General features: G+C 43.7%; 1 protein-coding gene across 3 annotated transcripts in view; it reads left to right on the top strand.

The window, feature by feature from the left end:
• IGFN1 (immunoglobulin like and fibronectin type III domain containing 1) overlaps positions 1-13,932 on the top strand; it is a 743,161-nt gene that overhangs the window by 145,277 nt on the left and 583,952 nt on the right. For all 3 annotated transcript variants that reach the window (XM_072137225.1, XM_072137226.1, XM_072137224.1), the window contains exon 5: positions 802-997. In XM_072137225.1, the coding sequence (XP_071993326.1) occupies positions 802-997 (196 nt within the window). The remainder of the gene's footprint in view (positions 1-801; positions 998-13,932) is intronic.

Genomic DNA, 13,932 nt, shown 5'->3' on the forward strand with positions numbered 1-13,932 from the left:
CAGTGGCGGCCAAGACGAAGTACAGAATTGTAAGGCAAACTCATGGTCGGGGACAGGCAGGAGGTCAAGACAGGCAGCACAGGATCATAGTCGGGGATGTAGCAGAAGGTCAGTACGGGCAGCACAGAAGTCAGGAACGGAATGTAGGACACAACGGGAAATCAGGATAATCCCACAGGGCATCAGACAAGCTTTCTCTAAGGCTATGAGGCACAAAGATCTGGCAGGGAACACAGGAAGGGGCTGGGAAATTTACAGGTAAGGCGGCTGGCCAGTACCTATTAACGACGCGCTGGCCCTTTAAATTTTATAGAGCCGGCGTGCGAGCCATAGGAGGTGGGGGATGCGTGTGACGCCGCTGGAACCCAGCAAGGTGAGTGGTAACAAGGTAACATTAATGGTTATGATATGTAGAATTGTTTCCCCTAAATCCCTTCCTCATCCAATCCCTTCCTCAGTTGAACTTGATGGACATTTCATTTGTCTTTTTTCAACCATATAAAGTATGATACTATTATTACACTGAGCACTGTTGAAAGAAATTAACAACTAAAAAAAAGCCTAAAATACCACCGCAACTTTTCACCTTGATCCCGGCAAGTCAAAATTAGCGACGGACAGCATCAGGTGAACAGGAGTGGTTGCTTTTTGTAGCCTTTTTTTTTTTAGTGGTTGATTTACTGAGGCTTCCTCTGATAAACATATGATATTTCAACAGTTGAAATTAAATGTTATAGTTTATATTTTAGTTTTGGAGTTTCTAAAATTATTAAAACCATCACTTATGTTTCCATTCCTCAGGGTAAACCAAGACCAAAAGTTAACTGGACAAAAAATGGACAACCTCTAGATCCAAAACAAGCAAGTGTAAGAAATGGTGACAGTGATACCATTCTTTTTATCCGTAAAGCAGAGAGAAAAGATTCAGGAGTTTATGAGCTCACCATACAAATTGATGACTTGGAGGATAAAGCAAAGATTGACATAAAAATTGCAGGTAATTATCTCTTAAACAAGAATTAGTTCAGACTGATTTGCCTGGTGGTCTGGGGAAGTGGTGCCAGCTTTTAAATGGCTGGACAGTGAACCTGTCTTTTCTATTCTTCAAGAATAGAAAAATTAGAAAAATTAATTAGAAAAATTAAGATATTCACTGCTTTCCTGTTGATCTAGGGTGGTAAAGAAGCTAAAACATTCTTAATTAGTGGTTTAAAGGAAACCTGTCAGACTCCCAAACTGAAGGTCCTACCTCCTTTACTGTAGAGTTGCTTTCATGATGATTTTGAAATGAGACTTTGGCTCCTGTGAATTACAAAATGGCTCTGCGTTGTAATCCTGTGACTAGAGTCAGTGGGGGGGAAGCCAATTCATGTCCTGCCTTAAAGGGAACCTGTCAGGCTCAACTAGTCCCCTCATTGTTTGTAGTGAGATGCCATGCATGATGATTTTGAACCCCCGACTTCATTGTAATTCTTCAATTTGAGTCAGCAGGGTTTGCCTGAGCTGAGTCAGGTTGCAAAACCCCCTTTTCCCTCTGACCTCTCATAAAAATAATAAATAATAATTCCTTTATTTATCTAGCGCTAAACAATTTTACAGGAGGTGCGTTTACAAAAGGACAAAGGAGGAAAAGGATAGTTGCAGGCTAACTCGGCTTAGGAACAATGCAGAGTTGTGGGTTAAAAATCATCATACATCTCATTACATACAATGAGGCAGGACCTTCGGTTTGGTGGACTAGATATCCCTGACAGGTTCTCTTTAAGGCAGGACATGAATTTTCCTGCCTCCAATGGATGTACCCCTGGTGACTATGTGGAGATCAACAGGCAGTAAAATGCCTTCCTACAGTTCAACAAACAAGACTGTGTGAAGTCTGTAGGTTTATTAAACTTGTAAGATTATGGTGAAACTGAAGAAGAAAGAAGAATATACAAGCTACCAGAATAAGGCTATGAAAGAACAGAAGCATGTTAAATACATGTGATAAGCATAAAACAAGCAGCTAGTTCATGCAAATATAGTTTAGGGTCAAACATGGCTGACTACAAGGTTAGGTTGCTCTGTGCAACTAAAGATCTGTGTGCAAAATTTTACATGACAAAGTTTTTAAATCCCTAAGAGTGGTCATTTGGCGGCTATAAGCAAGAAATGTACATCAATGATTACCAGCTATACTACAAGAAAGGGTTGGTAAACAAAAGAAAGGTCTTCTCTCTGACTAGAATTGAAGGAAACTACCTACCTATTTGCCTGCAAGTGCCATTTTAATTCCCACTACAAGTTTGGCTCTTTTGTTTTAACCTTTTTCCGCTCCATGACATACTATTACGGCATGGAGATTGGCAAATAGCACTCCATGCCGTAATAGTATGCCATGGTTGCACTACTTACATCCCTACTACTTACTGTCCACTCCACCAATTGCTGTGTTAAATCTGACTGGCCAATTACTGCATTTTTACAGTAAGATCTTTAGATTTTAGTGTATTCCCGCTCTCCAGAGGCATCATTTTATTTTGGTGTCACTGGAGAGAGCTACTGTGTCACATTTCACTACTCTTACACTACTCTCATCCAATCATCCTATCTGAAGATGTATGTACTCCCACACAGCTAATATAAGTTCAGGTTGGGATTTGGTGAACCCACTACTGGACAAGGGCTACCACCTCTACTTGGAAAATTTTTAAAGTGCCTCACCCCCCGAAAAAATGTGGCATCTCTCTATTTTGTGTGTAAAGTATATGGAGAAAAGTGAGGTCCCTGTATTAAAAACAATACTTGAGCACACCAGCACCGCTGTCCCAGTACAGTACAGAATCCCCCAAACCAATCCCCCATATTGAAGTATAATCAGTAGATGGGAGGGATTGACTTGTTGCACCAGGTGCTTCCGCCCTTTAGTTCTCTGGGAAATTGAAGGTGTTGTATAAGAAGCATATCATACAGATGGCACTGTATAGTTGACACATGTTGCATTGATTTGCAAGCCAGAGGGGAGAGAGGGTTTATGTGACACATGCCCTTATAAACCTGGGCTATGTATGAAGGAATGTTTTAGAATATATCAAACCTCCCTGGATATTTGGATATTTACCCCAGTGTACTCAGCACAGCTTATACATAATGCTGCACGCCACACCTTTCCTTCTGAGCAATGCTTTGTATCCAGCTTGTAGATTATTGAAACACATGGAGTATTGCTGGGATATGTGGGGTATTTTTTACAAAATAGATAAAGGCCAGATAGGGTACCACACATCAGAAAAGCATAGCATATGTACCAAGACAAAGGGACGTGTTATAGGTACTGATACTATACACAAAATGAGTGACAATAAGGTATCTTTATTAATCTTTACATAAATCAATTGTGTATGTCAAACCAGTTAAAAACAATTAAAAAGCACCATCCAGTGCTGGGTCTCAATATAGCAGCAAAGACACATAATGTGCAACGAGATAGGCACTTGTTGCTATAAGCAACCATATAATCATGTGCAAGAAATAAGCAAAAAATAAGCAAAAAAGGTTGCTGTCCCAACTACCCTAATGTCTAATCACAGTGACCAATGCCTAACAGATGAAGATAAAACTATAATATAACAATGTGAGTATTGCACAAAGTAAATACATCATGCGTATGTAAGGCAAAGACGATGAAAAAATATCACCGAGTGTAGGGTAGATGGGAGCTGGCTCCCCACGCGTTCCGCCACCGAGCCTGGTGGCTTCCTCACGGGTATGTCAGGGAGAGCAACCTTTTTTGCTTATTTCTTGCACATGATTATATGGTTGCTTATAGCACATCTCATTGCACATTATATGTCTTTGCTGCTATATGTGGGGTATTGACACATATGGGGTATTGCTGAACCCGCATAATGATTTTTGGGGTGTTTGTCTCCAGTGGCACAATATGCCATAATATGTATATATTTTATAGTGACTATAAATTATGCATTATCTTTAGGGTCCAGCTGTGGGGTTGATTCATTGAGGGGTGTAGTTTCCAAAATGTGGTTAGTTCTTAAGGGTGTCTATTGAACTGGTCCCTAAGGGCATCTATAAATGCTTTTTGATGCCCCCCCAAAAATGTAAAATCTCTGTGCTCCAAATGCCAGTTTTTCCCTTCTGAGCCATGCCATGTGACCAGCCTTTAAATTATTACCACATATGTTATTATTCACATATTTGTTGCCGTACCCAGGAGAACCTGCATAATGAGTGGGTGTTTGTCTCCAGTTGGGCAAAATACATATGGCACTAAAATGGCGAGAATTGTGAGAAATGGCACAAGGTTAAAATGCTTATTACTAAACTAGATACATCCTTTGACAGGTGGTGTTTCCAAAATATGGTCAATTCATAGGGGTTTCTACTGCACTGGCATTTCAGGAGCTCTGCAAACACGACATGGTACTCAAAAACTAATCTAGAAAAAATGGGGCTTCCCCTGGCCCTGCCGTGTGCCCAGCCTGTAGATTATTGCCATATGGGGTATTATCATAACTGTGAGAACCTGCATAATTATTTCTGGTGTATTTGGCTCCAAATTTTACTCTGCACCAATCACATTGTATTAAATTTGGGCCAACACCAGTACAAAGTGCACAGTACGTTCCTAGATAAATTCTTTGAGGATTGTTGTTTCCAAAATGACGTTCATTTTGGGTGTGTCTATTGTTCTGGTACTTATGGGCTCTGTAAGTACTGGCACCTGAAAACATTTGTAGCCAAATCAGCCCGCCATAATACCACCAATTCCCTTCTGTACATCACTGTATGTCGAAACAGCAGTTGACATCCACAGGTATTGCTGTACTTGGGAGAAACAGCCCAAAAATTTTAGGGTATATTTTTACTCTAATACCCTCTGAATGTATACATTTTGGACCTAAATGAGAATATTCTACTAGAAAAATAAAATGTAAAAATTTCCACTCCATTTTTATTTGATTTCTGAGAAACAATTAAAGGGATAACAGACTTTGCAAATGTTGATTTGAGATGTTAAGTTCATAACATGATGTTGCTTGTGAGGATTTATAGTACATAAGCCTCTAAAAGGCACTTCCAAACTAAATTGATCACCAAAAATATGGCTTTCTTCAAATCTAGTGAAAATATGAGAACTTGCTACTGTTAGATCCTGTTTCTGCTGCCTATCCTATCTTATACTATCTCTAATAAGTAGACATCAAGTCTTAAAGGAAAATGTTGGTTTAACCGGTTAAGGACCGGGCCCTTTCCTGTTTTTTCATGTCCATTTTTCACTCCCCACCTTCAAAAATCTATAACTTTTTTATTTTTACACCTAAAGAGCTGTGTGATGGCTTGTTTTCTGCGTAACAAATTGCACTTCATAATGATGGTATTAAATATTCCATGCCATGTACTCGGAAGCGGGAAAAAAATTCCAAATGCAATGAAAATGGTGAAAAAACGCATTTGCGCCATTTTCTTGTGAGCTTGGATATTACGTCTTTCACTGAGCGCCCCAAATGACATGTCTACTTTATTCTTTGGGTCGGTACGATTAAGGGGATACCAAATTTGTATAGGTTTTATAATGTTTTCATACATTTACAAAAATTAAAACCTCCTGTACAAAAATAATTTTTTTGATTTTGCCAACTTCTGGCGCTAATAACTTTTTTACACTATGGTGGGTGGTGTCATTTTTTGCGAAATTTGATAATATGTTCAATGATATCATTTTTAGGACTGTACGGCCTTTTGATCACTTTTTATAGATTTTTTTAGATTTTTCAAAATGGCAAGAAAGTGCCATTTTCGACTTTGGGCGCTATTTTCCAGGGTTAAACGCATTGAAAAACCGTTATCATATTTTGATAGATCGGGCATTTTCGGACGCGTCGATACCTGATGTGTTTATGATTTTTACTGTTTATTTATATTTATGTCAGTTCTAGGGAAAGGGGGGTGATTTGAAATTTTAGGTTTTTTTATTATAATTTTTTTTTTTAAACTTTTTTTTATTTTTATTTATACTACTTTTCAGACTCCCTAGGGTACTTTAACCCTAGGTTGTCTGATCGATCCTATCATATACTGCCATACTACAGTATGGCAGTATATGGGGATTTTCTTCCTCATTCATTACAATGTGCTATCAGCACATTGTAATGAAGGGGTTAAAACGAAATAGCCTCGGAAGACCCGAGGCTACCATGGAGACGGATCGCCGCCCCCCGATGACGTCACGGGGAGCGGCGATCCCAGGTAAGATGGCGGCGCCCATGCGCCACTATCTGTTTGAGGCTGCTGGCAGCTTTGCCGGCAGCCCATGCTAGCACCGATCGCGGATGTTACCGGTAAGCCTTTGCTGTAATATGCAGCAAAGACTTACCGGCTATGGAGAGGGCTCAGCCCGTGAGCCCTCTCCATGCAGCGCGACGCGACCGCCGCCGTGAATACACGGAGGCCGGTCGCGAACCGGTTAGTAAGAAAAATTTAGAGTTGACAAAAGAAACAAACAAAATAACTTGCCAAACCTTCCTTCAATGTCCATTACTGGACCAACATAACATAAAGCAAGCATATAGCTATATCTAACCTACTATATAACATATCTAATCTTCTACTCTACATTCTAAATAATAATTCTACTTTACTCATTCTACTATTTCACTAATTATGCTACTCTCTTTACATGCCACATTCACACCCTCAGAACAACCATTCCACTCCTTACTCAGGTCCTGTCCTTCTTCCTGGTTTCCTGATATGCCTGCTTTTACATTTTCATAATTTCAAAAATGTTTGGATAATTTATTTTGAGGTCATTCGGCTTACAAGTTGAACATCGGTTTTACATATTTTCAGAATGGACTATTTTGGGGATAATTGTTTTTAATTAAATTTTAAATACAGAACATTAGAAACCCCCTATATATCAACCCATTTTCAAATAAGCACTTCTCAAACTATCAGAAACATCTTTTAGGAAGATTGTTAACCCCTTGAGATCTTCAGAGTAATTCAATCAAAATTGGAGGTGAAATGTAAAATAGTCCAATTTTGTCGGTCATATGTTCATTTAGCCCTAAAATTCACACCTTTCCAAAAGATAAAAAGAAAAAACACATCTTAAAATTTGTTGTGCAATTTCTGTACGATTACAGGGATACCATACTTATATATAGATATAGATATATATATATATATATATATATATATATAGATATATATATAGATATAGATATAGAGATAGAGATAGATATATATATAGATATAGAGATAGATAGATATATATAGAGATAGATATATATAGAGATAGATATATAGATAGATAGATATTTCCCCCTCTCACCACGACAGCACCCAACCAGAGAGAGGGATCCGCCTCCAGGGACAGGAAACCCAGACTTCAAATTGTGCGGTACGCCCCATCTCCTTCAGTGGTTTCCTGTCCCTGACGGGGGATCCAGTGAGTCTCGGTGAGGCTCAAGGAGTCGCGGTAAGGGGGGAATGGGAGTCCCAGGTACCCCCAGGTGGCTGCACAAGATCCCCCGCCGAGACTTACCGGAGGGTGGTTACTCGGCGGGGTGCGCATGTGAATGCTGCGAGGTGCAGCGCAGTCTGTGGGTGCAGACCGGCTCCGGCGCGCCTCCGATCCTGGAGGGAGGCGCGTGTAGGAAGGCGGCTGAGCGCAGGTCCTCCCCACCGCAGTGGTCTTCCAGAAAATGGCGCCGACTCCACTTCCGGTTGGAACCGGAAGTGGCGCGCCGCTCAGCGTCCACGTGGAGTGTGACGTCAGAGGCGGGAGTTTTAAAAGGAGTTCCCACACAGGAGTCCTGTGTGTTGTTTCTAGCACCCACAGCCAGCCACAGGAGTTGCTCCAGTCGTGGATGGAACGGAGCTATACCCTCACCACTGATAAGATGAGTTCTAATGAAGGTGGTAGAGAGTCGGTGGACACCGCTACGGTAAAGTTTGAGTAGGGGGATAGTCCGCTGATTGGTGAGTGTGGCCTTACCATGCCTTTAAACTGGTTCTGATGATGTCTTATGTGATTCTTGTTTTAGAGGGAAGAATCTCGTAAGGGGAAAGCCACTGTAAAGTCTAAGCATCGTGCATGTAGAATCTGTGGAGATAATCTGCCTGACTCTTATTTAAAACCTAACTGTGACCAGTGTGTTCAGCGCCTGTTAGCACAAGATCAGTCGACCTTGTTTGAATCCATGCGTATGCTAATCCAGCAGGAGGTGCGTAGCTCTGTGCAGGAAATAAGGCGATCTCTCAGGTCAGAAAATTCCCCGGGCACTTCCAGGCAATTTGAAGATTCTAGCCCTAGTTCGGGGGAGTCATCCGAGTCAGAGGAGGAAGACAGGTCAGGCAGACCCTTGTTTCCTATAGAAGATATTGATCACCTGGTTAAATTAGTGAGATCAACTATGGAATTGGAGGATGAAAAGGAGGAACGCTCTGTAACAGATGTTATGTTCCAGGGTCTAGGAGAAAGGAAGAGAAAGGTGTTTCCCATCCATGACAATATTTCCTCCCTTATCCAGGCAGAATGGCGCAAGTCGGACAGGAAGGTTTTTATTCCCAAAGCAATGAAGAGAAAGTATCCCTTTCCAGAGAAGGAGACAGAAATTTGGGACAAGGCACCTAAGGTAGATGTTGCCGTTTCTAAAGTCTCTAGGAAGAGTGCGCTTCCAGTGGAGGATTCAGGGGTGCTTAAAGATCCTATGGATAAAAAAGCAGATGGCTTCCTGAGGCGCTCCTGGGAAGCAGCAGCAGGCGCATTCAAGCCCAACGTCGCGGCTACTTGCGTGTCTAGGTCTCTTTTTGTTTGGCTTTCCCGGCTGGAGGAAAAGATTAAGACCGGGGCGTCCAGGTCACATCTTATTTCTGAGGTTACTACTGCACAGAAAGCCTCTGCCTTCTTAGCCGATGCTTCGGTGGACGCCTTAAGGTTATCAGCTAGATCGGTGGCCTTATCTAATTCTGCCAGAAGGGCCTTATGGCTGAAGAACTGGACAGGTGACCTTCCATCTAAGAGTCATCTGTGTAGTATTCCCTGTGAGGGGGAATTCTTGTTTGGGTCTGCACTAGACAACATCTTGGAAAAGGCAGCTGACAGGAAGAGAGGTTTTCCTAGTACAAGGCCTCAGGAGAGGAAGTTTTTTCGCCCCTCAAGGCGATTTAGATCTCCTCAGAGATCCGGAGACAAGAAAGAGGGGTGGCGATCCTCTAGGAGGTCTAAGGGATTCATGTTTTCCCGGCCTCAGGATTCCAGTAAACGTCCCGGTCAGCAATGACGCCAGGGGTCCTGTGGGGGGGAAGGCTCTCCCTGTTCAACGAGGAGTGGAGCAAGATTACAGGGAGCAAGTGGATTTTGGGGATCATACAAGATGGCCTAAAATTACCTTTTCTATCCCCTCCCCCACAGCGTTTCAAGATAACCTCAGTGGCCGGAAGAGCAGAAAAACAGGCTCTGGAGACCGAAGTAAGATCCTTATTGGGAAAGGAGGTGCTACGGCGGGTGCCACTGCAGGATCGAGGGACAGGATTTTATTCAACCCTGTTCCTTATAAAGAAACCGGACGGCACATTCCGGACCATTATAAATTTAAAACCACTAAACTGCTACCTACAAGTGGAGAAATTCAAGATGGAATCGATAAAGTCAACCGTAAACCTGCTCTTTCAGGATTGTTTTATGGCTTCCATAGACTTAGCGGATGCATATTACCACGTCCTTATTCATCCGGACAGTCAGAGATTCCTGAGAGTGGCGGTGATGATGGACGGCAAGATAGAGCACCTCCAATTCAGAGCTCTACCCTTTGGAGTGGCGATAGCACCGAGAGTTTTCACAAAACTAATATCAGAAGTGGGAGCCTACATACGAAAATATCAGGGCACCTTTGTGCCATATCTAGACGACTTCCTGCTGATCGCAGGTTCGGCAGAGAAGTTGCAGATCTTGATAAGGGTGGTGATGAAGATCCTACATCGCCTGGGCTGGATGGTAAATCTGAAGAAGTCCTCCCTTACTCCGGCCAGATCAAAGATATTTCTCGGCATCACATTAGATTCCACTCAGCAGAAATCTTTCCTTCCTCAGGACAAGGTGGTGAAGATAGTAGCCTCGGTGGAGAAGCTGTACAGACAGCCATCCCCTACCATAAGGGACATTATGAGGACTCTGGGTCTCTTTACAGCGGCAATTCCAGCGGTGCCTTGGGCGATGTATCACGCAAGGCCCTTACAGCTCTTCATGTTGGAGAACTGGAGGGGGGACCAGTCATCCTTGGACCAGAGGATTACACTTCCCCAACAGATCCTGGATTCCCTGAGGTGGTGGCTAAGAGAAGAGAACCTCCAGGCAGGCAGGCCTTGGAGAGAGGAGAACCCCCTATCCATGATTACGGATGCGAGCTCTACGGGTTGGGGAGCCCAGGTCAGGGGCCTCTTATTCCAGGGGTCATGGAACGTGGAATCCAGGAAGAAGTCCTCAAATTACAGAGAACTAGAAGCCATCCTGCAGGCAATCAGACAAGCTCTGCCGATGATTCGGGGGACAGACCTGAAGATTGCCTCGGACAATGTCACAGCGGTGGCGTTCGTGATTCGCCAGGGAGGTACCCGAAGCGGGTCCTTAATGAGCCTCTCGCATCAGATTCTAGAGCTAGCGGAAGCCAATCTAAGATCAATATCGGCGGTACATATAAGGGGCAAGGACAATCTGCAGGCAGACTTCCTAAGCCGTCATCTCTTACGTCAGGGAGAGTGGTCCCTGAATCGGAGGGTGTTCTCCAAGATAACCAGACTCTGGGGTCAACCAGAGGTAGATTTATTCGCCACAAGAAAGAACAGACAGGTCAGGCTCTTCTGCTCCCTAGACCCGAGAGACCGATCTTTAAGTCTGGATGCCTTCTCAATCAAGTGGAACTTCAGCCTAGCCTATGCATTTCCACCCCTGTCTATTCTCCCGAGGGTTCTGAAGAAGATACGACAAGACCAGGCCAGAGTTATTCTTATAGCCCCCTTCTGGCCCAGGAGGGCATGGTTCTCAGTACTGAGAGAGCTATCGATATCAGACCCTTGGATCCTCCCAGAGAGTCACGATCTCCTCTCCCAGGGCCCAGTATTCCACCCGCAGATTGCGAACCTCCATCTGACGGCCTGGAATTTGAGAGGCGCATCTTGAGGGAAAAAGGCCTCTCGGACAAGGTAATTACAACCCTGCAGAGGAGTAGAAAGGTAGTTACCTCAAATCTATTTCAGGGTCTGGAGAGTATTCTCAGATTTTTGTTCTCCAGATAAAATAGACTTAGCTCATCCAAATATAGCTAAGATATTAGATTTCCTGCAAGCAGGATTAGATAAGGGCCTAAAACCTGCCACCCTTAAAGTTCAGATTTCTGCCCTTAGCTCCCTGTTTGAGTCCCCTTTAGCCTCTCATCCCTGGATATCTCGGTTCATAAAAGCAGCATCTCGTATGACCCCATTTAGGAGATGTACGGTGCCCCCCTGGGACCTCACTCTGGTATTAAATTATTTGATAAAAGACCCCTTTAAGCCCCTGGAGTCTTGTTCACTAAAATGGTTGACCATTAAAGTCGTATTTTTGGTAGCAATCACTTCAGCCCGTAGGGTTGGAGAGATATCGTCTCTATCTTGTAGAGCGCCTTTTCTCAAGATCTTGGATGACAGGGTAGTTCTGATGACAGACCCGGCCTTTTTACCAAAGGTAGTCTCTAGATTCCATAGATCCCAGGAGATCAGGCTCCCATCCTTCTGTAGTAACCCTTCTACGGATAGGGAAAGGGAGTTTAACAAATTAGATGTTAAAAGGGCCATTGAGCTTTATTTGGATAGGACTAGAGATTGGAGAAAATCTGATAGTCTTTTTGTTCTTTTTGGTGGCAAGAATAGGGGGCAGAAGGCCTCAGCGGTAGTTATAGCTAGATGGATTAGGCAAGCCATTAGCTCCGCTTATGTAGCAGCCGGTCAGCCGATACCAGAAGGTCTAAAAGCCCAGTCCACTAGAGCAGTCTCTTCCTCATGGGCAGAATTTAGAGAGGTGTCAGTTAATCAGATTTGTCAGGCTGCCACCTGGTCTTCTCCGCACACTTTCTACAGGCACTATAGGCTAAATGTAGCAGGTGCACAGGAACTTTCCTTTGGGCGAAGAGTTCTTTCTTCGGTTATCCCTCCCTAAAGATTTCATCTATGTTATTCTCTCTGGTTGGGTGCTGTCGTGGTGAGAGGGGGAAACCGGTAATTACTCACCGGTAATTGTGTTTCCTTGAACCACGACAGCACCCTGGTTATTCCCTCCCTTGTAAATTCTTTTCACACTTGGGTGTTCAGCGTTATGTGTGTGTCACAGAGGTGTGAGATTCTCTCATTGAAATTGATACTGAATGATACGGTGGTCAGAATTAATCAAGAACATTAAGTCCCATACAGTCTCTGTAATCCACTGAAGGAGATGGGGCGTACCGCACAATTTGAAGTCTGGGTTTCCTGTCCCTGGAGGCGGATCCCTCTCTCTGGTTGGGTGCTGTCGTGGTTCAAGGAAACACAATTACCGGTGAGTAATTACCGGTTTCTTCTTACGTTTTGCTAAATTTGCAAAATAAAACCTACCGTATATAATCGAGTATAGGCCGACCCGAGTATAAGCCGAGACCCCTAATTTTACCACCAAAACTGGGAAAACCTATTGACTCGAGTATAAGCCTAGGGTGAGAAATGCATTGGTCACAGACCCCCCAGTATATAGCCATCCAGCCCCCAGTAGTATACAGCCACTCCAGCCTGCCCCCAGTAGTATACAGCCACCCCAGCTTGCCCCCAGTAGTATACAGCCAGCCCAGCTTGCCCCCAGTAGTATACAGCCAGCCCAGCTTGCCCCCAGTAGTATACAGCCAGCCCAGCTTGCCCCCAGTAGTATACAGCCAGCCCAGCTTGCCCCCAGTTGTATACAGACAGCCCAGCTTGCCCCCAGTTGTATACAGACAGCCCAGCTTGCCCCCAGTAGTATACAGCCAGCCCAGCTTGCCCCCAGTTGTATACAGCCAGCCCAGCTTGCCCCCAGTAGTATACAGCCACCCCAGCCTGCCCCCAGTAGTATACAGCCTGCCCAGAATTTAAAAACAAAAAACTTACATACTCACCCTCCGGTGGCCCCGATGCGCAGCGCTGCTCCCCCGATGTCCGCGGGGGTCCTCCTCTGGCTTCCGCGCCTGTCTTCTGTCTTCTCTGTCTTTTTCTAATGCTAGAAAAACATGGCGGCGCCCAGCATGATGGTAGAGAAGACGGGTGCGGAAGCCAGAATAGGACCCGCACGGACATTGGGGGAGCAGCGTTGGACATCGGGGCCACCGGGGGGTGAGTATATAAGTTTATTTTTTAATAAAAGCCGAGGGGACGTTTTTCAGCACATTTTTTGTGCTGAAAAATTTGGCTTATACACGAGTATATACGGTAATGTGGGGAAAAATCTTGCATCACCGTGGTATATTATTATTATTTTTTCTTTAGGAAGCTGGCTAGTGGCTTGTCTTTTGCGGGACATGTTTTACTTTACAACAGTATTCTGGAGTACATATATTTTATATCACTTTTTATTGAGTTTTCTGTGGGAAGTAATAGGTAAAAATCATGATTTTTGGTGTTTTTTTTAATAGTGTTTATCGCGCAGGCTCAATAATCTCATGCTGAGCCGACATCAACTCTGCATCCGATATATCGGAAACTGAGTGCCAAGCTACAGCGCTCGGTGTCCAATGAATCGGACGTAGATCGTTTTACAGCTTAAAGAAGACCAGTCACCAGAGTTTAACCACCCTGACTAACAATGCCTCTTGATAAACGGTTACTGTCCTCCCCATTTTAACAGCTGATGTGCAATGTTTAACTAGACATATAAACCACTATTTACTT

Source organism: Engystomops pustulosus, chromosome 2 (assembly GCF_040894005.1).
Source record: "Engystomops pustulosus chromosome 2, aEngPut4.maternal, whole genome shotgun sequence".
NCBI lineage: Eukaryota > Metazoa > Chordata > Amphibia > Anura > Leptodactylidae > Engystomops > Engystomops pustulosus.